This window comes from Eumetopias jubatus, unplaced genomic scaffold (genome assembly GCF_037043125.1).
Source record: "Eumetopias jubatus isolate StellerSeaLion01/CBP00866 unplaced genomic scaffold, mEumJub1_p1.0 scaffold_9, whole genome shotgun sequence".
Lineage (NCBI taxonomy): Eukaryota > Metazoa > Chordata > Mammalia > Carnivora > Otariidae > Eumetopias > Eumetopias jubatus.
The window spans coordinates 79,880,015-79,907,487 of NW_028274815.1; the positions used below are offsets into that span (position 1 = coordinate 79,880,015).

Genomic DNA, 27,473 nt, shown 5'->3' on the forward strand with positions numbered 1-27,473 from the left:
CTGTTCCTCTGTGCCTGGAAGATGCCTCCGCCCAGGATTTTATTGCTGGTGAACATGATTATCCAACTTAGAGACCAGGATGATGGCATTACCAGAAATGGATCCAGCGGTGAGCATTTTGCGGAGATGAAAGGAAACTGTCATGAGTACACCACACTGATCCTGCTTGGCCGGCCTGTGAGGCCCGAGCTTGCCTCTGGCTGTGGGGATGGGCCCCAGAGATGGGCCCCAAGATGGGCGTTGTCCATCCCGATGGGACAAGGAGGTGAACAATCATGAGTGGACGTGCTCAAACCCACAGCAGCTGGCGCGCCAGAACCCAACCAGCTCTCCCTTTCCCCATGCTACATGTCCCTTTAAGACCCCCCAAGATGTTCCCTCTCTCAGGTGGAAAGAAATGTACGCTCCCCTCTTTCCAAAGTTGCATCTCTTGGACTGAGGGAGACAACTGTTTGGCAGGCGGTTCAGAAATATGGACTAGAGGCACCTAGGCAGAGATCCTGGAACGATGGACTGCCGAAAAGTACCCTCGGGTTACCTCTGAGTTTCACAAGAACAAAATCATCCTGGAAAGAATGGTTTGCCTCTGATCATAGCAGCGTCAAGATGAAAGCCAGAGGTATGATTTTATTACTCAGATCCTATGTTAGCCCTGTGCGATTTTTGCAGACCATTAGCTTCTCCATCTCTCCTCAAAGTGCTGGGTGCCATTCTTGCAATCCTCAGTGACAGGCGAGAACCCCCCCCCCCGCCCCCCGCCAGGGGAGCCGCCTGTGGATCTATCTCTTTGACAACTGAGGGAAATGACTCCTCCACCATGTAATTTTTCTTCGCGGACTATCAGACTACAAATGTTTAGTCCCTTTCCCCTTCTGAGGAGAGTGAAGGCCTAAAGGCATTGATAGAAAGGGGACCAAGGAGGGATCTGCCAGGGCCCTCAGTGCACCTTATGTCCAAACTAAGTTGTAATGGTCAGGGTCCAGCTTCATAGGCCAAGGCATGTCCAGGTCCATGGGAGGCTGCGGAATCTCCAGAAAGAGTGGAATGGAGGACAGGTCATTTCTCTGCTCACATCTCCCACCTGGTTAGCCTCTGGTCTAACAGATATTTGAACTCACAGTTCTACACATTAGTTTAGCAAAAAATCTGGCTTCTGATACCCAAAGAGCTTAAAGTCCCCTTCAAAACGTGCATATAGGCGCCGGATGTCTCGTTTGCTGATGCCTAGAAAGTAGCGCTCCACCTTGGTTTTATTGTACATGGTAATGCCCGGAGGAATGGTGGGGTAGGACACCAGGTGGTCTATGCCGGCTTCCTTTAAGATGTAGGGGGCATCGTCCTCCAGGGTCTCATGGTGACCGATCACACTGTACTTTATCTCGCAGGGTGCGCACAATTCAACGTACGTCACCCAGTGAATAATGTGGTCCCCAAACTGAAGGTCCAGCCATCTGTGGTTTGGATCGCCCAGGTACCGTACAAAATCTTCGAACTGGATGCCCCTGGTCTCCGTGCGGTTCCGCCTGTATTTCCTAATGATGCCTGGGGCAATCTCATGCCTGTACCATGGCTCAAAGCGGGGATTGTGAACAAACTTATCCTTAAACGCAGAAATCAGTCTTTCGAAAGGATCTCTTACGATAAAAAACTTGAAGTATGTTTTCAAGCTAGGGAGAAAAATGAGGAGAAACAAGCAGTTAGGCCGATGCCCACCGGTGGCAACCTGGGTGAGGTGGTACAAGGGTAGAGTGCCTGCTGGAGCAGCAGCGGCCACGGCGGCTGGAACGCGCCCTCCTGGGAGGAGCGAGTTCCACGCACTTCTGAATCCATACAGCCGCCTCTGGAAGCAGAGTCTGTTACCAGCCCATCTCACAGGGAGGAAAGAGAGCCTCAGAAACCGTAAATGTCCCCGGCCACAGGACTCATCATCCCAGAGGGCCACCGTGAAGACACATACTTAGCTCAACAGATACTCAAACATTTCAAAACTTCAAGGGCATCTGAAAGTCTTGTTCTCGGGCAGGAACTCTGAGCAAGGTAGAAGTGGAGGCCAGAGGAATTTACTTTAGGGGACCTCTGTATACATTCAGTTCGCAGTTGCCAGGGGAGGGCCAAGCCAGAGCAGGGGGCAGGTAAGAGAAAAGGGGGGCGAGGTTGCAGCTCCAGCTGGTGGGACGGTGGCCTGGGGGAGCTGCCAGCAGTGGCAGGGGTGGCGCGGTGACAGCCACGTGACCAGCCGGTAACGGTGCTGACAGAACAATGGTTACATGGGCCACCGTAATTCCGGGGCCTACTCCACGCCAGAAACCAGCTCAGGGCCCTGCACACCTGAACTTGTCTTCTCTCACAAAAGCCCCCATGAGATCAGTGCTCAGGTGGGCAGCAGGACCGCACTTGCCTGGGAGGCTCTCTGATCCCGCACCTAACACCTGCGTTCTACAGGTTTCGCACAAACTGGGAAGACTAGTTAACCAGCACCAGAAGTAATGAGAGAATCAAATGGCTGAAAAGCAAGGGAGGTCAAAGTTCATCTGGTGCGCTGACATCTACTTGATGCTCATGCCTTGGGATTCCTTCTGAGCCTTGTTCTGCAGGGTAACTTCACAGCTAATAGAAAGGAATTTTCAATTTACTAGCTAAGTCATTCTTAACATGCCCAGGGGCCACCCTTGCTGTGATCAGTGAGGTCTGACTCTGCCTATGTTAGGTCCAGTCCCCACCACCTCTCCCCCCAGGCAGCTACCATGAAAGAAGGTGTAAGGCCTCTGGAAGAAAATAAAAAACTAAGTGGGGTTTCCCTGTAATCCACATCCCTTTCCTATGACCTAAAGGTCATATTCAGTAAGGAATCCATAAAACTTAACAGAACCAAAGCAGAACAAAAATGACTACTCATTTCTATTAAGAAAATTATGTAACCTTTGTTTTAATGGACTGAATGAAGGTAAGGGTGAAGACATTCTGAAATTCTCATAAAGGTTTGTGAATTTAAATGCACTGAACACTGGGCGTATGCTTGGCTGCGTCTTGCCAATGTAAATCCAAAGCCCCCAGTAGTCTTTGCAGCAATTTGAGACGGATGGTAAGGACAGAACTGAGCCCTGGGTTTTACCAAAATTCCCCTCCCCTTAGGAACCTACTCCTACCGCTTCTGTATTTCTGCATCGCTGAAGGAAGAGAGACGAGGGAGGCCATTCTTCTCATGGTCATGAACCACATTTTCAGGGATCTCTTCAATGGAAGGAAAAGCCCCTGGGAAGGAAACAAGGGAGGACAGGTTGGCTGCCTCAATGCTACCCTTAAAGGAAGATGCCTGGTCTCTTAACTTGGGCCCTAAGTTCCCCACAAGCCCATCCCTTAAATCCCAGTTTAGGTCTTTGAATTCCAACTGCTTCTGCCAGCAGGATGAGAGAGTGAAGAAAAGCTTCTGGTAATCCATAAGCCAACTAGAGGAAACTGACGAGCGGGGAACAAGGGGGAGAAACACTGCCAATACCTACCCTGGCAACACACTTAAATTGGTGAAATCTGACATTTCAAAAAAGATCCCTGCAGGCAGAAAGGATTCCTAAAATGAGCAATACTCATCCTACTCTGAAAATGGGGGAAAATGCTAGAGGAGCAGGACCGTGAAACATACTGCTGGCTGATGCCCCACTGGGGGCCCATCGCCCCCAGTGGGCTTGGCTCTCCCAGCTCCACATCCCTAAGCCTAAGGTGGTTCCTAGGCAACCTCACCACATCGCAGACTGGCAAGTGGCAAAGCCGACTGGTGCCGGGAAACCCTGGCGAATGCTGTGGGAACAGTGTGATATAGCTGAGGCAGGGGACAGGAGGACCAAGGTGTCTAGGAAGGCAGGGCAGGATCAATGCCACAGCACCCAAGTCGGGGCTGCTGAATAGAGCCTTGGGTGCACCCCATCCTCAGGCTGGTGGACTGGGCAGGTTTTTCATTCTCTTCTCAAGACAAATAGACACAAAGCATCATTACCCATGGAGGTTCTAGCCAAGACTCCGTAAACCTTCCCATCCATCATGGTGTTAATCCTGTCATGTTAGAGTCCGGCAGGGAAGGATCTCTGCTGGGCCATCTACTCAGTGGCCACTGGCTTGACTGTTTGATTTATCCCTTTCCCAAATGTAAGCACCAGTCCAGAACTCTGTGCTAAGTGCTGCGGATGGCCAGGAAATAAGCAAGATGAACATCTGCTCTCGAGGGGATATTGAAAGAACCAGCTCTGAAGATGTGTACCTGGACCTACTCAAGCACCTGTCCCCGTGCAGGTGTTTCTAGGGATGACTGAAGACAGCCACAAGGACCATCCTCTAGTCTACAGGCTGGTAAACCTGCCCCCATTTTTATCCTGCGCTTGTAAATTGGTGTTTACTTCTTTAAAGTCTGATGCTTTGTACTGTACAGATTTTTGCTATGTACAGATTCGTAAGACTTTTGTGTATTTATTGTTTTAGATTTGATTTGTGACCTCATTCTTTGATGTCAAAAATCCAACATACTGTCAGATTACTCAAGAAGCACATTAATTATACACCGTAAGATGAGGCAAGTGTCTCCTTTTTTTTTCCCCCAAACAACCACGAAAAGGCCAAATGAAGCAACCGTGAAAAGGCCCATTGACCACCAACTCTGAGAACAGCAGTAGGAGTGGTGGGCTGGAGGACAGAGACCGCAGGGCCACCTCCCAGAGCTCTGAGGGCTGATTCCTGGTCCTGGAGTCACACTGCTGTTGACTGGAATTATGTTCCTTTTGAAGCTGAAGTTAACAGACAGAGCCCATAATTATCTTGGACCAATTCAGGGTAATTGGAGTTTAAACAAACAAACATGGGATCTGAAAAGAGCAGTGAGTAATCAAAACCTGTAGAGTATGAGGTCACTTTTCAATGATCTAATTTGTTCCCAAATAAACATCCGATTTCCTGAACCAAGTCAATTCAATCCTCTGAATATGGAAGCTCAGTGTAAAACAGGGATGCCTTCTTTCTAGCCAAGTGGCACAGAATACTTCATCTGTGGGTGAAGGGGCCCCCAGGCAGGGTTCCCCTCCCTGGCATGGGTGCAGGTGCTTCCCCTATAAAGGAGCAGCCAGGAGGCTAGTGACTGTGGAACCTCAACTTACCAGGACAGAGCTAACAACCAGGAAGACACAAGGCAATGCATCTGAAGAGAAGGAAAGGGATCAGCCCGGGGGTGGGGGGGGGGCGAAGGGGGGGGGCAGGCTGCCTGAGACAGGGATTCCGCTCTGGAAAGTGAGGAGAGGAGATTCTGACCACAGGTAGGGCCCTCTGAAAACCTCAGTATCTAATACTTTTAAGCCACCAGACTTTAAAGTATACTACCAACAGGGGAAACACAACAGAGAACAGTCTACAAGGTTACCAGCCCTTCCAGCACAACTGTCCCTGCCTTTGGCTCCTCTCTGCTGCCTCTCTCCACCTCCCCTGCCCAGGCCACACCCGTCCCCCCAACCCCCAAGGCAAACCCTGCTGTCCACCGACCACAGACATCCACCAGGCGCTGCACGCACCATTTAACACGATCAGCACTTTCTTCCACTGGGTGTTGCCCACTTTAGGAGTCTGGCAGAAAAGAATCTTGTGCTTGTCACAGACAAATATCCGGTCCAGGACAAACTTGGAGACCGCAGTGTGCGAGAGATTCTTCAGGGCTTCATCCCTGCAGACGTTTCTGATGAGTTCCAGGCGCTCCATATAGACCAGGGGTTGAATAAGCCGGCTATCTGAAAGCACCTTCCCAGTAGGCTGCAAGTAACAAGGAGGCAGAAGGGGCACAAGGGCTTTGTCAAGAAAACACAGGAGTGAGCCCCAAAGGAGCCACCCGGGGAGGCCCTGCCCCCTGACCCGGTGCTGCGTGCTGACACGCAGAGGGCGAGAACCAGAGCTGCCTCACAGGAAGGGCAGGACTCTGAGTGCACCATGCACCTTCAGGGGCCTGGGATTCATGCTACATGGATGGGCTGGACCAAAGCTCAGCCAGAGACGTGAGGATGTTTCTTCATCCTCAGCCACTCAGACCAAGGTGACTGCCACTTTGCTGACAGAGGGCATTAGGGCCCAGAGCATCCTGGACACAGCAGGATGCCTTGTGTTCTGGGATTTTAGTGAAGGCCAGTTTCGGCCCCCTTCCTTCTCCCTAGCATTACCCTCCACATAATTCTGAGTGTACATATGTGGACGATACCTGAGGACCAGTCATCTAAACACGTGCTGTTCCAAAGATACTCTGGTATATGGGTAGAATGGTTTATTAACAAGAAAAACATACCTTAGGTCATTCAGTATGGGTTTTAAAAATGTCAAAGCCATTACTCCATCTCCTCAGTGACAAGCACGTGGTCACACTTCTCTGTCATGCAGTTTAAGGAGAGGGGAACGGGCGCTGCGTGGTAGTGGTGTCCGTCATGCTGGAAGTGTGGCCACTGTGGGAAAGCGCTGGAGCACGTCGGCGCTGGTTTCTGCCTGAGTCCTCCCACCAGGCGGGAAAGTCCACGTGAGCGCTGGGCAAAGGCTCTGATCCAGAAACCCCTGCCTGCCAGGAGAGTGGGCTCCCTGGAAGCGAGCAGACGAGGACCACGGAGGGCCCGGCCTCCAGCTGGTTTCTGAGGTTGGGGTGCAGGCTGCACAGGGACACCGCTGCGGCTGCTTTTACCCTGTGACGTCGCAGTTCTGAAGTGTTTGTTTCGATCACCTCCGAGTTATCTGGAACTGGTCTCTCAGTCGTTTTCCCCCTCAAAAACTGTGTAATTTCCAATGTGTGTGTAGCTACGACGGTTCCCGTAGCCTTCACCTATGGAATACGACTCGAGTGCGACTACGAGTCGTCGCTCTCCCTACGATGGCTCCAGCTGGCACGGAACATTGCGGAAAAGTCCACAGCCCTCCCACCCCCGCCCCAACTGCCATTCTTTGTAGGCAACTCATTTTTAATACCTGGGTGCTGGTCATTTTTTTCAGTCATGTTCCAGCACACTACAAATTTTGCCAGGGTAAGTTAGTGTGGGTTTTTCTGCTGATTTGCCTGGGAGGCAGGGAGCCCTTTCTACCTGCATCCTCGGCTCAGAAAATGTCCTTTTTCCTCAGGACACAGGCAGGGGTGGAGCTCATGTGCCACAGTGGGTGGAAGTCATTTGAGGTTAGGAGGTGGGCAGGGGTTTCTGGGTCAGAGCGCCCCGCGGCTCACATAGATTTTGCCACCTGGTGGGAGGACTCCCTAGAACAGAAACCAGCACCGATGTGCCCTAGCATTTGCTCACAGTGGCTACACTTACGTTCGACAGACACCACTATGAGGTAGAACCCGTCCCCTCTGCTTACAAATAGTTTAAGAGGCATAATTATGCGCTTACTCAGGAAATGGGAGTCTTATACCATCTATTTGTTATACCTCAGTGAATGTCTTTAAAAAAGGAAACATACAAAAGTTCTGACGGTGGTTGAAGAGAGTTATGGATTGCGATGGGCTGTAGTTGTTTTTTTCCTTTTAATGCTGGATATTTCTTTAAAATACACGAGTATATCTTCCTTCTTCATAAAAAACTTGATTTAAAAATATCGGCTGGTTGGGGGGGGAGCACCTAGAAAGACTTCTAGAAAGTTCTAGAAAACTGTACCAAGTCCTCTGTGGATGATTTCTACCAAATCTGGGTACTTTCTATATGCAAAGGTGGCTCTGCAAACACAGCACATTTTTGTCTCTCTTCCTTCACAACTCTGCCAAAACCCTCTGAATTTCCTTCCAGGGCGCACCTGTCCCTTTCTTACCAGCCATGGGCCCCTTCTCATCTTTCCTTCCCCCCCTTTTCTACAGAGTGACAGCCACTATTTCCAGCCACTTCCTGAAGCAGCCTCAGGGCCTTTCCACTGCCCAATAAATCAGAAATGAGTCAGTATGGTTGGCAAGGAAAGTAGACACAAAATGGGTTCATCTGACTTTCCTTCCTACGAGAAAGTCGACTTAAAAAAACAAAAAAAGATGAAAAAGCTCAAGTTCCAAATCATGACACATAGTCTTTGGGACTGCTTTATAACCTAAAACAATGAAAAGAGCTTTTGTTAACACTCTATTCAAAATTCTACTGTCACTTGGCAGAATGAACTGTTTGACAAATATTTACCAAGTCTTTACTCTGTGCTTGGATACAGCTGCAAGTGTTCTGTGGGGACACCGAGAAAGCCTCAGCTGAGGAAGAATGTGTGTGGCACTGTCCGTGTACGTGTGTGTGTGTCTGTGTACACGCAGAGGTGGGGGGGGGTAGGAGGTGAGGGAGACAGAGCAGGCAGCAGGAGTCCTCAGTGACTTACTAACCCCTCCCTACTCACATCACGGTGGAATGTCTGCCCACAGAGATCTCCCGGCTTTCCAAGAAGCAACCCAAAAGGCAGTTCTGAATAAAGAGTCTGTTCCTCCAACCCCACTCCTTTGGCCAACTCTAGTTGTGGCCCTTTTCCTCAGCATTCTGAAATGTTTCTGCTGCTGTTTATTGTCTATTCATTCCCTTTAAGTTACACAGAACTTCTTCCCAAGAGTTCAAACCAGACAGTCCCCTAACTTAACTTTACAGAATGGACCAAAATGCCCTTTTATCTGTTAAAATGCACCAGAGTTTCCAGGTAATCCATTTATGGGGCAATTGTAAAACCAGTCCTCCCACAGGGAATGGGTCAGTTACAAAATGGGGAAAAGGATATGGCCTTCCAGAACACACGAGAACACGAACACTGGAAATACTGGGACGATAGAGGTTTCCACACCACCACTCAGCTCCCTGCTCTTCCCTCATGGATCTGCCATAACCAAACTCCCTGACACAACTTCTCACGTGTTTGACTGAATTTCCTGGGTTTCCCTGGTGAAGGGAAGTGTCTCGGGAATTCCTAAGGGCTACTTCCTGAGGTCAACATATTCTGGAAGTGAGAGTGGGCACCTGCAGACTTACTCAGCTCTGATCCTTCCTCCCCAGGAAGCATGAGCACAAGCCTGCCACACTGGCCCTTAAGCTTTTCTGCTTTCATAAATCGAGTCTAATTTAACCTCATTCCTTCCCTGACCCCAACTCTTGCTCACTTATCGACATGGTCTCTCTCTCCTCTCCTCACTCTACTCCAATTGCTTCAAACCTCAGATCTAACCTGGATTGCGGATGATACTCAAGAGGTGTGAATCACAGGGCAGTATCTACCTCCAAACAAGTTCTCTTGAGAGACTGCAGAAAAATCTCCCTCATTCTCAAACCTGTTTTTCTTCAAGCTTAAGCTCTGTATATAAAGAAAAACCATTTCTCATCTAATTGTGCATATGGACTGGCATGGCTTTGTTTTCTTCCTTTGCAAATATACTAAACCAATTTTAATGACTGATACTGTTTTCCATTATTTTCCATTCAAATATTCAGCTATATTATGTACAAAATAAACTTTCTTTTGCAGTTTTTAAAAACTGAAGTATAAGCAAAACATATTAGTTTCAGGTGTACAAACATATTGATTCAAGAGCTGCACAAAATAAACTTTAAAAGGTAAGCTACACAACCTGATCACATTTATAAGTCACCTTTCTTTTGGGAAGACAGATGCTGAGTTTAAACATCTAATGACTCCTGGTTTCAGAGAATCATGTCTGACCACTGTTTCCCACTCCCTTTATCTTGCATCTGAGTTTCATGAGCATCAAGGAGGCAGGGTAGCAAGAACAGGGGACAGAGGACATGTAATTGAAAGTCCCAGCCCACTACTTGCTGTCCCTGACATACTGGCTCTGTTCCTTGAGCCTCACACTTTCCAAATGCAAAATGAGAGTAAAAATACTTACAGCTCAGAGGGCTGTTTTTGAGGACCAGTAAGATTAAAACCCAGCAAAGTCTTCTGTAGACCGCAAGGCATGTTCTGGTGCAGTATTTCCAACCATGATTACTCCCGCAGGCCCATGGTGTTGGCGGGAAGAGTGCTCCTCCGTCCCTCAAGAGTGCCCCCTGGGATGGTCACTTTTGTTCCTCCCGAGTCTTGGCATTCTAGCAGCACCCTGGTCTCAGAGCAGTGCATTCCTCTTACAAAACTCTCCCCCCACCTCCGTGGTATTCCTGATCCCAGTAACATATATTTCCTTACCTCCTTCTAGTAAGGCCACCCTCCTACTTCCTACAGGTTTTTCTGGTTTCCTGTGTCTGGGGTCCATCCACTCTCTTTCCTTGCCCCGGAAAGCCTCAACCTAAAAGCAACATTCCAGGCCTGCTTCAGGGAGTTCTGCAGACTTGACCCATCAATCAGTGTCTTGCAACCTGTAAACTCCAAGAGCACTTCACTCTGACCAGGTGCACACTTTCTAGACTTTGTTGGGTTCTAATCTGTTGTCCTTACCCTGCAAATCAAGGACAGGAACTGTCTCTTTCTCTATGGCTTAATGCTGGGCTGATAAATGTCTTACAGCTTGGTCTATCCATTTCATTCCTGTAGGCATACCTGCAACCCAAACTTTCCAGACCCAGAATGGGGGTTAGCAAGTGAGAGGGGGAATCTCAAGAGTGTGCCCCCATCACGGCTGGGGAGCGATTAGGAATTTTTGTGTAAAAGGAACCTGAGGAGAAAAAGTCAGAACATCAAGGAAGGTGAGCACCAGGTAAAAGTCGGCAGCCTTGGGCCCTGCCACTAACTCCCACACGATTTGGGATGATTAGCCTTTTCCCTAAACTCTGTTCTCTCATCCATGCCATCCAGAGGTGAGATTAGCTGCTCTTCTGTCCAAGAACCCTTCTAACTTTAAAAGTCCATGATTCTGGGTCACAGACCTTTCCCCACCCCCTTAGTTTTCTCCTGACCTAGCCCAACATCCTTCATTCCCCTGGCAAGGCTCCTTCTCCGCGGGTCAGGAATCCAACACAATCAACATTTACAGAGGATCCATGATGTACAAAGCGCTGTGAGGAACATAAAAATCGATGTGACCATGTCACCTCCAAAGAGAAGCTAAAAAGATGGCGGAAATGTGCCGAAGTGACACAAGCCACAACTCACAGCAGCAGAATGGGATGGTCAGAGGACACCAGCTGATATGAGCACAGACAGAAGGGAGGCTAGTTCCATGGGATGGGGGTACCCACTGGGGCCAGAGGGGGTGGGGAGGGGCCGCCACAGCTCAATCGGGAAGCAGCAGCTCTGCTCCCTGCCCCGCCCCCACGCCCCGCAGCTGACCATGTCACAGGGGACAGTGCCCTCTGCCTTGCCGGGCCCACCTTCAGTTCCTCAGGAAAGTGCTTCTCTCCGGGCAACTTCCTCGCATCTGGCACGGCTGTCAGGAACAGGAACTCCTGTTTGGCGCTGTATGCTAGGAGACAGAGAGGTTAAAGCGTCTCCTCATGGAGGAACAGACACACAGATCAGCGGGACAGAACAGAGGCCCCAGAAATAAGCCCACACAAATATGCCAGACAGACATTTGACAAAGGTGCCAAATCAGTTCAGTGGAGGACAGTCTTTTCAACAAATGGTGCTCTAACAACTAGACATCTATAGAGAAAAAGAAAAAAGGAACCTTTACCTGACCTCACATTTTATTCAAGAACAAACTCAAAATGGATCGGCACTTCAATGTAATAAAACTTTAAAAAACATAGGAGAAAACCTTTGGAAAATATTTCCTTGTTTTCCTGACTAATCAAAATTTAAAACTTTTTACTCTGCAAAAGACCCTATGAAGAGGATGGAAAGACAAGCTACATGCTGGGGGAAAATATTTGCAAATCAAATATCTGACAAAGGACTAGTACCTAGAATATGTAAAGAATTCTCAAAACTTTACAGGAAAAAGAAAAAAAAAACCAATCCATTTAGAAAATGGGTAAGACATGAACTTACATTTCACCAAAGAGGATCTACAGATGGCAAATAAACACATGAAAAGATATTCAATGTCATTAGTCATCAGGCAAATACAAACGAAAACCACAATGAGATACCACTACACACAAAATAGCTAAAATAAAATATAGTGAAAACTCCAAATGCTAATGAGGACGCAGAGAAACTGAAGAACTTACACGGCTGGTGGGAATGCAAAATGGAATGGCCACTCTAGAAAATGGTTTAGTAGTTTCTTCAAAAACTAAGCATTTAACTACCATATGGACGTAGTAATTGCATTCCTGGGCATTTATCCAAGGAAAATGAAAATTTATATCCACACAAAAACCTATACACAAATGTTTATAGCAACTTCATTTGTAATAGCCCTAAACTGGAAAAAAAACCCAGATGTCCTTCAACAGGTGAATGGATAAACACCACTGGGCCATCCATATGATGGAATACTACTCAGCAATAAAAAGGAACAAAGTATTGATACGCACAGTAATAGCTAGATGAATCTCGAGGAAATTATGTTGAATAAACAAAGCCAAGGCCAAAAGGTCATATACTGTATATAATATTCTTAAAAAAAAATTATGGAGAGAACAGCTTAGTGGTTTCCAAGGGGGGTAGGTAGGGGCCAGGGAGGGGAGGTAGGTGTGGCTATGGGGCACCTGGGTGGCTTAGTCGGTTGGGTGTCTGCCTTCGGCTTGGGTCATGGTCCCAGAGTCCTGGGATCAGGCCCTGTATTGGCTCCCTGCTCAGCAGGAGTCTGCTCCTGCCTCTCCCTCTGCCTCCCTCCTCATGCTGTCTCTTAAATAAACAAATAAATATTAAAAAAAAAAAAAAAAAAGGCAACCCAGGGCTCCTTGTGGTGATGGAGATGTTCTGCATCTTAACTTTATCAATGTCAATATTGTGATTCCAACTCTGCATTATAGTTCTGGAACATGTTACTATTGGGGTAAACTGAGTAAAGGGTACATAGAAATCTGCATTCTCACAACTGCATATGATTCTACAGTGATCTCAAAATTAAAGGTGTAATTTTAAAAAACCAAGTTAGGGGCGCCTGGGTGCCTTAGTCAGTTAAGTGTCTGACTCTTGGTTTTGGCTCAGGTCATGATCTCAGAGTTGTGAGATGCGCTCATCGCAGAGTCTGCCTGAGATTCTCTTCCTCTGCCCCTCCCCCACTCCTCCCTCTCTCTCTCTCCCGCTCTCTTGCTCAAATAAATAAAATCTAAAACAACCACAACAAAAAACCCAAGTTAGCAGTCAAGTTAGTATTTACACATTAGCTTAAAAATTCATGGGAAGTGAGATGAGACCAGACCAATCTTACAAAATGCTAGTCCAGAGTAATAATTTACAAAAAACTGCTTTGGGAGAAACCCTTGGGTAGAATTTGAAGATAATTTTCAGATCTCTAAGATCAAAGAAACATTTACTTTCAAAATTCTGCAAAGTCTAAAAACATAATTAGAAAAAGTAGATAGCAAAAAAAGCATAAAAATCAGCATAATGAAGCATAAACAAAGGCACATTTATTTCATTTAAAAAACAATCAAAACCTCCTCTTGGATCAAGAATAGCAACAGCACACACACTGGACTGCAGCCTTTCACCTACACAGGTTTGCTACACGCTGCCCGCCCCCCCTCCCCGCCCCACCGCCCGGGCCCAGCCGGCATGCTGTTAGTGCGCACCATGGCCTGGTGTCCTCCAAGTACAGACGACACTAATAATCCCATCTCCCCATCTGTTATACACTTTTGAGTTATCGGACTCCAATATAAACCTCTTTGCCACACACCTTTAGTAATGCCACTGAAATCTTTGGTCCAGTCTATGTGTGATTTAAAACGCCATCCTAACCAAAGCTGTGCGCAAGAGCTGTTCTGTACTTGCAACAAGGTCAGAGAGCCCTGTCTACAGTATGAAACAAAGCATCAGTGCCCTTGGCCCCAGAGCTCTTGAATACACTCTGAGGACTCCAAGAGACCACCCCCTGCCCATCCTCCTCCTCTGTAACTGTCACCTTTGAGCACTCACATGCTAACAAGAAAATGCACATTCTATGCTTGTCTGGTCACCTCGTGTTCTGACGGTGTCTTCTAAGATGAGCACTGCAATGCTTAGCTCTGCCCCAGGCTGAATGGGTTTTGCAGAATTCTAAGCTTCCTTAATAACATTTTAGATGGGACAATGTATCCTGAATTCTAAACAGCTGCCTTACCAATGAATTTCTGAAGCAACCTGTTTCCCATATTCAGAAGCACAGAGAACAGGCTTTGGCAGCCATGAAACATCTCATCTTCCAACACGACACACATCAGACAGTCATCCACCAATTTTTATCATTTTTATGATTTTAAACTTCTTGGTATTTGCTTCCCCCCCTCCCCTGGGCCCTAATTCAAGTAGCTTCAAGTAAAACTGGTAACACAGTTTACGTTTGGTTTTCTTTTTTTTCTGTTGCTCTGCTGACAACCATTTATTTTCAGCAGATGCTATTACCCCCACTATGATCAAAGCACAGTCTCTTTCCCCACCCAGACCCTTTAGGAGCAAGCCTCCAGCCCCAGGATCAAGGATTCTGAGCCTATAGGTATCAGATCACTTTTGTTACAGGCATCGCTATATTTACAGTGCTTTATAAAACGTCTTTACATTTGCCAAGTGATGTACCACCTTGTTCTTCTAGAAGTGAACACATCCGCGAATCTCCCTGACCACACTGTGCATCAGTCCCCAATGCCAGTCACCTCCCCATCACACGCTAGGCATAAGGCAGGCAAAGACATTCAAGGCATGGGCTCTGCCCTCAAGTAGCTTACAGCCAAGGTGAGGGGCTGAGTGGAGGCAAAAGTTTGGAAGAGGAAGCTGAACTAAGCCGAGATGAAAAATCAGTGTCTACACATACATACCGGATTCACAAGGATGTCGTTTTTCATTTCTAGTCTCACCATACTATGCCATCAAATTCCCATCACTGAATGGGCTTTATTTCCCTGTGATACAGTCTAGTTATAACACCTGAACCTGGTTCCACATGACACTGAGGTTTGTTAACCAAGGATGAGTCACTGCTACAAATATCTCTATGGCTTCAATGCTGAGCTGAAGACAGACCATAACACTACTTAAAGAAAAAAAAAAGGTAAGTGAGGTTTCAAACAGCATTTCAAGACAAATCTCTTCCTGTCAGTGTAAGTGGCAGGGAAATCATTAGGAACAGGTAGGTGAAAAGAAAACACACACGCCCAGCGACAGACTGGAACAGAGCTCTGCTTCCCAGAGGTCAGAGCCGGAAGGAGCAGCCCCACAGACACTGGAGTTACAATCGGCTCCCTGAACGCTGAGACCAACGATCTGCCATCTGCTTTACAGGAAATGGAACTTCATCTTTAGGAGACCGCTGTGTTGTCAGTTACTTCTTTGTGATGACACTTCATACTGGGCTTTTGGTTCAAAAACCAAAACACTGTGAACATGAGTGAAATAAATCTCAGCACCTGAGAAAAATCTCTTCCAGCCACATGTTTACAAACCTCTTTCAGTTTCCTGTACCGCTCCAAGATCCACCAGGGGGGTTTAAATGCATTCCTAGACAAAGGGGGCCCCCTAAGGCTAAGTGACTGTAGCCACCAAACCACAGCCCTAGAGGGGCAGGCAATGCCCTCTCGGACGGCCTCCTCGAAGGCTGTGTGTTTAACTTCTCATGGGTGCTCCATCCCTGCTCTGTCACCCAGATTGGCAAGACACCCTGCATGGGAGCTTGTTTCCTTCATTCAGAACTCAGCCAGTGAACATCCATCTTCGTGATCCCAACCAAGAACTTAGGGACAATTAGATACTTTCTGTGTGCTCAAGAAAGGCTGGGTTACATTTGAGCCTGACAATAAAGGGTTCTCACTCTAAGTTTCCTGCACAGTGTGGGACTGACACTGTCCTCACCGGTGGCTCCCACTTCCTGGAGGTAGGAGAGGGGCAGTGGGGCCAAGCGTGCTCTGAGGTTCCCACCAGAAGTTGTCTGCACCACTGTGCTCCCATTCACTAACCACAGCAACCACACCAAACATCCAAGAGTGTAAGAGCTATTTGGTGAGCAGCACCTAAGACGACCACAGATCTTTCCGCCAGGTTTAAAATCGTAAAGCTTTTCATCTTTCCCTGTAGGTTTCATCCTCTATCCCTTTTAACTGTTTGCTCCACACTTCACAAAACCCTCTAGAGCTTCTACACTTCCCCAAAAGTGTTCAGCTTAAAACTTGCCACAACCTAGCAGAATGACACGTTGCTTATCAGATACCACTGAGGAATGCCATGCTCTTCAGAGGCTATTCTGCCAGAGAACACTACAATTCAAAGGGCACACATCTCAATTATTTTTGGTGGAAGTCTTGTAAAATACATTAGCTATACTCCTAGTTTTTGAAAGAAAGTAAACCATTAACCATTTAACCTCATGACTTGCCTTTGAAGTGCCTTCCTTACCAGGAGGTGACATTTAAGGGAAGCATGAGTAAAACGTGTGGACTTGTAACAACAGATTCATATTCTCAGCAGCTGCAGCTCTTTCTATGTTTCTGGTTCTCTAGAGGTGCGCTCCTAGAGATTCTAACTCACTTGGTCTCTGGTCGGGCCAGCAGAGAAAGGTTTACAAAGTCCCACAGATAGTTCTAGAGTGCCACAGGGTGAGAACCACTGCTCTTACTCTTGAGGAGGGACCTCCATCAGAGGTAAGTGGAACTGGACTGGAGCAGCTGGAGAAACAGCTAAATGGTCAAGCGGAAATCACAGACTCCAACGACCCCCTAGATTCGGTGCCTGCTGTCCTGACAGAGGCCCCAGTGCCTGGTGGGAGCCAGGTGGGAGCCATGATTGTCTGTGATTACCCACAGTGCTCTGTGATGCTCCTGCAGTTAATGCCGCCATCCCGAGGCTGTAAGAACCCCTCAGGTCCTCATAAGAGCTCCTGGAAGGTGGGGGTGGTACCTGTAATGACGGCCTGTCGGGCCCGAGCATGGAGGAGCTGAGTTACTGAGTGGAAACCCTGGAGCTGAGAACTAGCTCTTGGGGTTCATTTCAGGGCCTCCCTCTTTGGCCTGCACATCTGCCTTCCAGCCTTGTTGTTCCTCTACAGACAGCATGGAGGAGGGAGAGAGAATGAACGGAGCATTCGGCCCCCAGGGTGGGGCGCTGCACAGCCTGACAGCAGGGAGTATCTGGGCTGCAGTGGAGCCCAGAGCCTGCTGGCCACTCACAGGGCACCGTTCATGCAGCTGCTGGGAGAAAGTGGGGAAAACTCCTGGAACGGATGGACACTCTCCTGATCCCCCCTTCCTAAGGGCCGCTGCCTGCAGGAGAATGTGTGAAGGGTTGTACAGAGTTAAGATGCTGTGCACACCCACATTCACAAGCATCCTATTAGGCAGACGTCGTCAGGCCAACCTGAAGCTGCTCATGAGCCTTTTCAATATCTCCCGTTTGTCTTGCCTCACTTTGCCATGGAAGGAGTTGCCTCAGGGTTCCAGGTGCACCTCCTTACATACGCCAGCAACCTCACAGATCAGAGACCCTCACTGTACTCAGGTCAATCTTGGAGCTGTCAGAGCATGTCTCTCTTGCAGGAAAAAAACCACTAACGCGTAGGTAAGCAAAGGTCAAGGGCATAAACTAAAATAAGTTCTTCTGAATCTGGGTTTGGTGCTCTTTGTACATCTTCATCTGAACACCTACATCATCAAGTCAAGGGGAGTTACCTCAAAGACTACCAGACACAATATTTAAATCACCTTCCTCCCAGTGAACCGAAGGTGACTTTCAAACGCACGGCTAACAGCATGCAGCACCAACTAGAACACAGGGATGCTGGTCAATCATGGCAGCGTCTCATGATGACACCAAGCAGGGCAAAATCCCAAGCCTGGAGCCTAGGAGATGACCTAGCAAATAGTATTGCTGGTAAGAGGCCACCAAAGAAGCCCACAGAGAAAGCACGCTCCACCCGCCCCCAAGGGAGATGCAGGGAAGACACCTTTGTCCTTTCCCACCTCCCCTTCTGCACCTCTGTAACATGAAGGAATTGGATGCCATAACCTTCGAGGTTAATGTTCCTTCGAATGTGTGACAAAGGTCATCCGTGCATATACCCAGAAACAATACCACAGCATTGTCTGGATTAGCTGAAATCCATTCCACAAGGAAGCATACCTACCATCGGGGTCTTTAAAGGTCAACGTGATAAATTTGCTAGCCACCATGAACATGAAAATCACCCAAAAGCATGCGGCCAACAGAAGCCACTGGTGGTGCATGTTGTCAAATGTCAGCCATTCAGTAATTCTTCCTGGAAAACAAAAGTGAGATGCCCCTGGCGCTTATAAATACATCAATTAAACATAAAGTAATAAAAAGAACAGGTGGTTTTAGTTAACAGCAACAATATGAATATTTGAAAAAAATTTTCTATTGATACAGGGGTTTGTTGACTTAGTACTTAAATTTTATTCTTAATTAATAATATGAAGTTGTCAATCTGGTAATTCAAACAGATTTAAAACACTCTAATGGTGAGGAGACATTTCTGTTTGTTTTGGGAATACACGATAAGATTTTGCTTTTGTAGATTTGCCTCATAACTCCTTTCTGGCCCAAGCGAACATCAAAACATACTCCTGGTACCCAGCAATAGCCAGTGCCTGGAAGCAGGAGGGCAGAAGGAGTCCGCCAAGGGTCAGACCTTGGCTGTGGTAATTTGTGGAGGGCAGAAGCCATATTGAGGCAATTACAAGCAGGCCTTGCGTAAAATCCTGACATGCTGACAAGATAGATGTAGCCACACCTACAGAATCTCTAAAACAGGACAAATGAACACCAGGGCTTCTCTGTCTCCATTCACTTGCCTGCAAGAGTCTGCGCAGAACCTTGGGGGTGGGTGTTTTTCATGCTGTCACTGCCCGGAGTGATGCAGGGCATGTCAGTCCTCAGCAGGTCATGCTGCAGGGGACACATAAAGAGCCAGGAAGTCACAGTCAGTTCTTGGCAAGTGAGACAAAAAAAGAGTGTGTTTCATTTCACCTTTAACAAAGTGCTTCTTCAAGCCAAACCAAACCACTTAAAGAGGCCATGCTGGGCTGGGTTGGTTTCCACTAGCTGACTGAGGCCATCCATCACTCCTGGGCAGCAGGGAGAACTGGTCCCCTCAACGAGGTGCTGATGACATATGATTTCAGACAGCTTCTGAATGCTGGATGGGACAGAGCTCAGCGGGGACCCAGGTAATCAACTTTCCTCCTTGTCTCAACAACAATTACCTCCTAGAATCTCAATGGAACCAGGCATCTGAAACCTGAATTCCCTCCACCAAGTGGTTATCCAGCCTATACTTAAATCTATCCTTTAATGGGGAGATGCAGCCTGTGCATTTACTGGGTGGTTTGGGAACTACCCTCGGTCACCTCATGTGCTCACCCATTAGACCCAGTGTGTTTCCTGGGGTCTTCAAACAGGGTTGCCAGATTAACTAAATAAAAATGTAGGACACCCAGTTATATTTGAATTTCAGATAAACAATACAGTAGTCTCCCTTATCCACTGGGGATCCTTTCCAAGACTCCCAGTAGGTGCCTGAAACCACAGATAGTACCGAACCCTGTAGACTGTGCTTTTTCCTATACATACTATGGGAAAGTTTAATTTATAAATTAGGCACAGTAAGAGATTAACAATGATAACTAATAATAAAATAGAACCATTGTAACAACATACCATAACAAAAGTTATGTAAATGTGGACTCTCTCTCTTATTGTGCTGTACCTACCCTTCCTGTGATGATGTGAGATGGGAAACTGCTTATGAGATGAGCTGCAGGGAGGGCAATGACATGGGCACAGTGGCATAGCATTAGGCTACTACCAACCTTCTGACCATTCGTCAGAAGGAGGATCATCTGCTTCCGGACCGCGGCTGACCGCGGGTAACTGAAACTATGGAGAGTGAAATCGCAGATAAGGGGGGACTACTGTGAATGATGTCTTAGTAGAAGTATGTCCCAAATATTATAAGGCACATACTTACACTTTAAAGAGTGATTTGTTGTTTCTGAGTTTCAAATGTCACTGGGAGTCCTGTATTCTCTCTGGCCGCACTGCCCAACACGGGGCATACGCACTCCTCTCGAGCTGCCTGAAGCTGGCCTGAGTTGAGTCTTCCTTTCTCCCTCAGTCCTGCTCGTCTGAGGCAGCACGGCACAAAGGAGAGCACCTAGACGGCCCCACCACTCACCAGCTCTGTGACTCAGCACGTCACTTAACCTCCCTAAACCTTGATTTCCCAACACTGAGACAAGGCCCTCCTCCTTCCAGGGTGGTTTCGAGGATTAAAGGGCCTGTAGCCGTGCCCCTATAAACATAAACCGACCCTCTCTGACTTTCCAGTTTGATCTGCAAATAGCCTTCTAAGTCTAGTGGCCAGAAATGAATGCGACAGCATGGTCTGCCCCAAGAAGAGGGGAAACGAAAGGCAGACTCATCCCAGGGGGCTCAAGTTCCTAATTCTTGTCTTCCAGAGACAAGTGAGGCAAGACTGTGCCTGGCAGCATAGGGATACTGAGAGACAGTGATACTCAGAGGGGGTCCATCCCCATGGGTCACAGTGGGAGCACTCCACTGAGAAACCCCAACTGCAGGCCTTTTCTAGCAGAAGGGCAGAAGGGCAGAGGTACCAGTGTGGGCAGGGGAGGGAGTAAAGAGAAAGGAGACAAGTACCAGGCAGGAGGTACGCAGCCAGAAGAGAGGGGTATTTGTTCCTTTGGACCAGTTTTCAGGAAGCCTTAGAGGCTGAGGAACACTCTGGGTGCTGAGTGGCCTGGGTCTTGCAACCCGTGCTTTGCTAAGAGAAGTGCTGTGGACAAGCGAATACGGATGAGGGGAGCCACCTGAGGCTGCCTCCCTCACACATGCTTATTCTGCAGAGCCAGAAAACCTCTCGGCGCTGCTTGCTCACGGTGCCCTGCTCTGCTCAGACCTAGGCTTCCAGCCCCTAAGCACCCTCCTGGGCATCAAGGTGGCACTTGGGAGGGTTTTATGGCTTAAGAATCTAATCTTTACAGTGGGAACTAGTCTTCTGAAGGGATCTAATTTGAGTGTGCCCACTGAGCTCACCTCTACATAAAAGTAGGGAGATGATGAATAAACAGCCTTAACATGAAAATGAAGGGTTGTATCATCTGCTCTTCAGGAAGCCAAGTGGCTCAGGGATAGGATTTCTGCATCTGGGCTCGTTGAGATGTGAGAGCTGCATTATCCTGAGGCCATGCCTGCCTTCCTAAGGCTTGGATTTTAATTCCAAGCCAGGAATGCTTTACTTTTTCACCCAGGCCTGGGGTCAGGGGGTGGGGGTCTAATTCTCTTCTCCCAGAAAATCTTCCCAATTTTCACATCTGTAAGGATAAAACCACCACTGCATACCTACCAGTGTGTTGTGAGGTCCCCGTGAGACAGAGCCTGCCAAAGTACCTCCTCTACAACTTACAATCCACCAGCCAATGTCTTCTTTCCGATGGGGAATTTTACTTCAAACACGTTCAACTTGGAAGTGACTTCAATTAAACCCCTATTGAACTAGGACATCTAGAGTGCCCCTTCCTGCTCGGAGCCTGGCCGCTGCACTAAGTCGGGAGAAGGGAGGTCTGCAAGGCCCCTACCTCCCTCTCATCCCCGTCACAGCCCACCTGGACTGGGCAGGGACAGCCCAAGACACCTGGGGACCCTGATGAGGGCTGCAGATGTGGAAAGGTTCATGTGCGTAAGCCCTAGGCCCTGCTAAAAATGTTCTCTCGAGGAGTATAAAGTCACAGACCTCACCAGTGTCTTGGGTAGAGCCGCCCAGACTAGACTGAGGTCTGACAATGACCCTGTGCCCTGCTGCAGGTCCCTTTGCGGCCACAGAGCCTAAGAGAGGTCACTGTGAAAGGCAGCTCAGGAGGGAGCGCTCTCTGCCGGCCATTGGGCTTCTGTAAATGGGAGGTAAGCAGAGCTGGCTTCCCTCCCATGCACAGCAGAGGAAGAGTCAGCTGTCCCTGATGCCCACTCTGTTGGAAACCCCCAAAGCCTCTGTCCATCACCCCACCTAGTTTCATATCCTGCACTGCAACTACCACAGCCTGTTTTCACTCATTCACCATCTGCCCCCCTAGTAGAATGTAAGTGCCCTCGAGTACACCAAGGACTAGAATAGTGCCCGGCATTCAGTAAGACAACAACCATTATTTGCTGAATGCCTCCATCCACCTAGAAACTTATTAGGAAAACTCAGGAGAGATGAAAGGTACTTCTGAAGGTACCTGTCCCAACCTTCTACCCAAGAGTTCCCAAACTCTTTAAAGGATGAGGCCCCCAATTTCAACAACCTCAAAATATTTCTCCAGTATCCACATGAGAGTAGTTATGTATTTGATACCTATTACCTGAGACTAGAAAACAATTAAAAGTTACTAGGACTTCAGTATTACTTGAAAATAAAATTATATTTTATAAATTACAGCACTTAACACGCATTTGAACAGATATACAACTTAAATATACTGACTCAGGGGGGTGGTTAAGAAATCTCACTGGAGTCCAAAAATTTTTTTTAAATTTTAAATAAAACTCTGTGCTGAAGGGCAAGCCAATTACAGAGATCCAAAATGTCAATTTATATCTGTAAACAAAAAGGGCAAGTTGCAAAATTGAATGTATGATCCTCTCTGTAAAAAAGTTATATATGTGAATGTACGTGATCATACATATATCCAAACACATACATGCATGTAATGCAGACTACAATCTTGAGATGATGAAAGCAGTTATTTTTTGCTTTGTACACTTACATATTAAAAAAACTTTTGCAAGTTTTTTTATAGTAAAAACTAATTTTATACCATTTTATAGTAAAAACTAATAAAATATAAAAGATGCCACTTACTTACATGCCCCCTGGTGGTATTTATTTCTGTTTATTTTTTCTACCTGACCACTACTGATTGCAGTTTCCTTACCACTTGGCAAAGTGTGGGAAAGGATGGTAAATACTTTTCTAGCCGGGAAAAAATGGTTAAGTGACAAAATCAACATGTATCTGAATATTTAATAAATACACCTCTGTCTTCATTTGTTTTAGTTTTTTTTTTAAGATTTTATTTATTTGAGAGAGAGAGAGAGAGCGGGAGAGGACGTGCGGGGTGAGGGGCGGAGGGAGAAGCAGACTCCCCGCCGAGCAGGGAACCCGATGTGGGGCTTGATCCCCAGGATCATGACCTGAGCTGAAGGCAGATGCTTAACCGACTGAGCCACCCAGGCGCCCCTGTCTACATTAGTTTTTATTTAGCTTTTAAAAATGATTTAATATTTAAAACAAAGTGCAGAGACTAATATAAGAAAGATTCTTGGCTCTAATAGTTTTGCTGTACTTACTTGAGTGTTTTTAAAGGAAAGGAAGTGTTAGAAAAATAAGGCTGGAGCCCCTCTCTGCCCCCACCTGGCTCTAATGGCCCTGCACCCCAGACTTATTCCTCCATCAGGGAGGAGTCTTCTGACAGAAGTGGCAGCAGCGGTTTGGAAGGCGGTCTTCCCTGCACAGAGGAAGGCAGGGCCAGCTGCAGAAGAAGGTGGGAAAGCATGTTCACCCAGGGCCTGAAAGGAAACAGTGCATTACATATGGGTGCTTTCTAGGGAGGCCCCTGCTGGGCAGGGAAAGTCTGGGGTGGAGAGATGCACTATTTTTAAGCGCCTACCTTTTTTTCCTCGTGGTCTGTAGTGAAGAAATTCACAAATTACACACAGACTTAGGAGAAAAAAGCTGTTGAGGTGAAAATTTAGATAAACCAGGACTTGTTCTCTGAGTCGTGCTATGTGTGCCAACCAGAACCAGTAAGACTAAAGCTTGGTCCCTCTCAAGTACCCCTCCCCTCAGGCCCAGTATCTCTACAGTTCATAACATATGACACACAAACACAAGTAGATGTATATCAGCATATACTTTTAAGGACACAAAAACCTAAAAATAATTATTTGCCAACTTCATCACGAAAAGGTATATTCATCCATCCAACAAAATAGGTGCCAGGGATACGACCCTGAGTCCCAAACCAAACACATATGCACAGTTTATGTCCTCATAGAGCTTGCCATCTAACCCACATGCATCAAAGAGTCTATCCCAGAAGTGGTGTGAGGTGGAGAGAGGAAAATACAAAAGGACAGAACCTGGGTGGAGAGGTCAGGGACAGCAGTTATGTAAGGAGGTCCCCGGGGCCAGGGAACCAGCAGGGAATGGAGGCCCCGGGGGTTAGGCAGGAGAAGTCAGGGGCCCTTGAGTAACTAAAGGAAGCCCCAGTGGCTGGAGTTTCCAGATCAACGTTAGAGATGAGCAAAAGCAGCTATGGTCAGAGAACACTGCATCTTATAGAGCATTTATGGAATTTAGCTTCACCTTGTCAGCAATGGAAAGCCACTAAAGAGAGTTTTCCATGAGAAGAGAGGTAGCAGTGTCATGATTTGATTTAAATTTTGAAGCTATTCTTCCGACAGCACAGTCAAAGATGTAAAGCACTATCCACTTGGCAATTCCCCAGCCTCGACATCATTTCCACAAGTGCAGCAGGAATGTTCTAACACAACTAAGTGTTCTGCATCACTACCTAGACCGACCCTCCTAGATGATGACGACCACCACCGCCACCATAATCATCTCCATTAAGGAGATCTAAAAACCAGCACATAAATGCGTAAGATCCACAATATCTGACAGGTTGGGTTTTCACGAAAACTGAAGATTCCAGTTCCAGTTAGCCATAGCATAGCATGCTTCTGCTTTGGAAGTTCATGCACTCTGAATCTAGGTATGCACCTAATGATGGCTGACTTTACGTTTAGGGCGGTGCTTCCACCCCTGGGTGTACATTAGAATCACCTGGGGCGCTTTTAAAAAATACAGCAATGCCCTGGGCCCCAAGAACACTGACCCCAAGACAACACATATCGCTGGAGATGGATCCAGGGCTTGCTCTAAAAGCTCTGCACAGGATTCTCATGAGCAGCCAGGGCTAAGAACTGTTGGTCCAAGCCCCCAGCCCTTTAAAATGCAGATTCTAGGCATGCTGACATAGTAGCCATTCTCCTACCACCTCCTTCCATTAAAGAATGAAAACTAGCAGCAAAAAACTGTCAATGAGCATCCACTGATGCTTTGAAAAATCAGCTTAAAGAGGTTTAATTAGAATCAAAGACCTCCAGCATTGCTCCCACTTACTCTTCTTTCCAGCCTTCCTACCTATAGGTAATTAGACTCTGTAGAATTAGGATTTGGTCTGACCTTGGAAAAATTACAGTAATTTGCCCTATTTGTTTAAACAAAATGAAAGGCATTCCAAATTCCCTTAGGCCCAGGTCCTCTAATCCCACCCCACTATCTGCACTGTTTCCCTGAATATACCAATTCTCCACGGGGTTTGCCTCCTGTACAAGGATGACACCCTCAAGGCTCACGACTTCTGTGTGCAAAGAGACTGGGGCCTGAAATCAACAGTCCTTCCTCCATGGCTCTGCCAAGGGCCACTGCTCTCCCTGTAGCCCGGTGACAAATGGCCTTTAAAAAGCCTGACATTTTCTGTAATTAACTCTCCTTTGTTCAAGGAGCCAAGGCAACTTCCCAAGTTGCCTCTTGCAGCTAATGGTGGCAAATCTGAGTGTGCCCCAGGCCCCCGGTGGTCACGGTATGCTGCCCTGAAGTGAGCCCCTGGGCCCCCAGGAGTCAGCATACTCATTTTCAGAGCTTTCCTATTTCCAGTCATTAAAGGAGATTTTCACTTGCAGATGTCAGGTTCTGAAACCAAACCAGAGAGTTGAACTCTTAGAAAACCCACAAATCAGAACTGGTGGTTAAGGTGACTTCCCTTCTTATGGGGAAAGCAGGGTTAGGAAAGCAAAAACACAGCTGAATCTACCAGAAACCTCAGTCTTTTTTATTTTTTTTTTCCTCTAAACTAAAAGAAAGACAGCACACATTTTACATGTTTGTAATGACTAACAATGGGTTTGGTATTATTACCATCTTCTGGTACAAATTCTCTCTCCCCTGCGTTTTCAGAAAGATGCTCGTAAATCCATTTTGGTCAGCTGCCAATAATATTCCTGCCAGTGGCTTTTCCCTGTGTTTAAGCTGTCCTCCAAAAGCACAAAACCTTTCTGGGTTTGTGTGGAAGAGCTTGACTTCCACCTGCCTTGTTCTACTTTTGCTATGCATACTGACTTTATTAAAGGTTCTGAAAAGTCCTGTGGTAAATCAGCCCCTTTAACTCTGTTTAAATAGCTTTTTTCCAAATGTCTTTCATTCATTCAGCAATACTGACCAAGTGCCCACTTTGAGCCAGGACAAATAGAGCTATTAATATATATGATAATACCAAGTGTGAAGGGCCACGGTTAATAACAAAGAAGGGTAAGGGGAATCTTGAGAAGAAACAGAACAGAGGGAGGGAAATCATGCAGCACCTGAGCCAACAGCTCAGGTGTCCCAGTGTCCCAAAAGCAGTGTCCCAAAAGCAGCAAGAAGACAGTGTCCCTCATGCTGAGTGAGCTAGAGGTCTAGGAAGTAGCCCAGATAAAGAATCCTTTCAAGGGTCCTTTATGGAGCTGGAAACTCTTGGATCCCCCACCCCCATCACATACATACCCCAGAGAAAGGACATGTCCAGTGTTCAGTTTTTAACATTCATTCAAAACATAGCCAGGCACTAAAAGAAACTTCACAAAAAAAAGACTGGTAATGCACAAGGAGTTGGTAGCCCTGGGGGGGATTAAGAGGAAGAAGGGAAACTCTGTAGCTAAGGGCTGGAGCAACTGGAGACACTCTACAATCAAACCTTCCATATCTTTGGATTTTGAACTAAAATGTTATCACCTAATCAGTAAAATTACTAAGTTACAACGTAATAAAATATTGCACACAAATTTATAATATATATAAAGTGCCATGACAGTCACGGTGATTTTTAAATTCACAGGGTTTCTCTCGATCTAAGTTCAGAAACGTCCTTTGTCTACTTGGTCATAATCATTACAATTTGCTGTCTTAGAATGACTGATCATCCTTAGTTACCAGCATGAAAACACACTCCTTACTCTGTCCAACTGAAGAATGTATCTGAGGTTAAGACAGATTCTCATGGGGGCGCCTGGGTGGCTCAGTCGGTTGAGCATTTGCTTTCAGCTCAGGTCATGATCTCAGGATCCTGGGCTCAAGCCCCATATCAGGATCCCTGCTCAGCGGGGAGTCTCCTCGTCCCTCTCCTTCTACCCCTCTCCCCAACTTGTGTTCTCTCTTTCTGCTCTCTCTCTCAAATGAATAAATAAAATCTTAAAAAAAAAAACCAGATTCTCACTAGTAACAATAATGAACAGCAAACACCTGCCTAGGGTTATCTACATGTCAGGCACTGCTCTTAGCGAACCAAACTCACCTAATCCCCAGCCTGGGAGGGTTCTTCTACTATTACATTTAAGAAAACACCTCTAAGTATAAGTGTACACACTCCTATTTAAGAGTTTTA

At 46.9% G+C, this 27,473-nt stretch overlaps 1 protein-coding gene across 1 annotated transcript; it reads right to left on the reverse strand.

Annotated features, from left to right (window-relative positions):
• Positions 1 to 759: 759 nt before the first annotated feature.
• CHST10 (carbohydrate sulfotransferase 10) lies at positions 760 to 18,222 on the reverse strand. Its single transcript, XM_028104012.2, has 5 exons — positions 18,098 to 18,222; positions 11,265 to 11,356; positions 5,547 to 5,781; positions 3,147 to 3,252; positions 760 to 1,667 (listed from the first exon to the last, which is right to left on the reverse strand). The coding sequence occupies exons 1-5, from the start codon at positions 18,195 to 18,197 to the stop codon at positions 1,130 to 1,132; spliced, it is 1,071 nt and encodes a 356-aa protein (XP_027959813.1). The 5' UTR covers positions 18,198 to 18,222; the 3' UTR covers positions 760 to 1,129.
• Between the last annotated feature and the right edge of the window lie 9,251 nt (positions 18,223 to 27,473).

Excerpts from the sequence above, each read along its gene's own strand:
- CHST10 (XM_028104012.2), bottom strand. The coding sequence starts at position 18,197 with ATGCACCACCAGTGGCTTCTGTTGGCCGCATGCTTTTGGGTGATTTTC. Across the intron at positions 11,357-18,097 it reads GACCTTTAAAGACCCCGATG|CATACAGCGCCAAACAGGAG; the intron begins GTAGGTATGCTT and ends TCTGTCTCCTAG. Across the intron at positions 5,782-11,264 it reads ACTTTCCTGAGGAACTGAAG|CCTACTGGGAAGGTGCTTTC; the intron begins GTGGGCCCGGCA and ends TGTTACTTGCAG.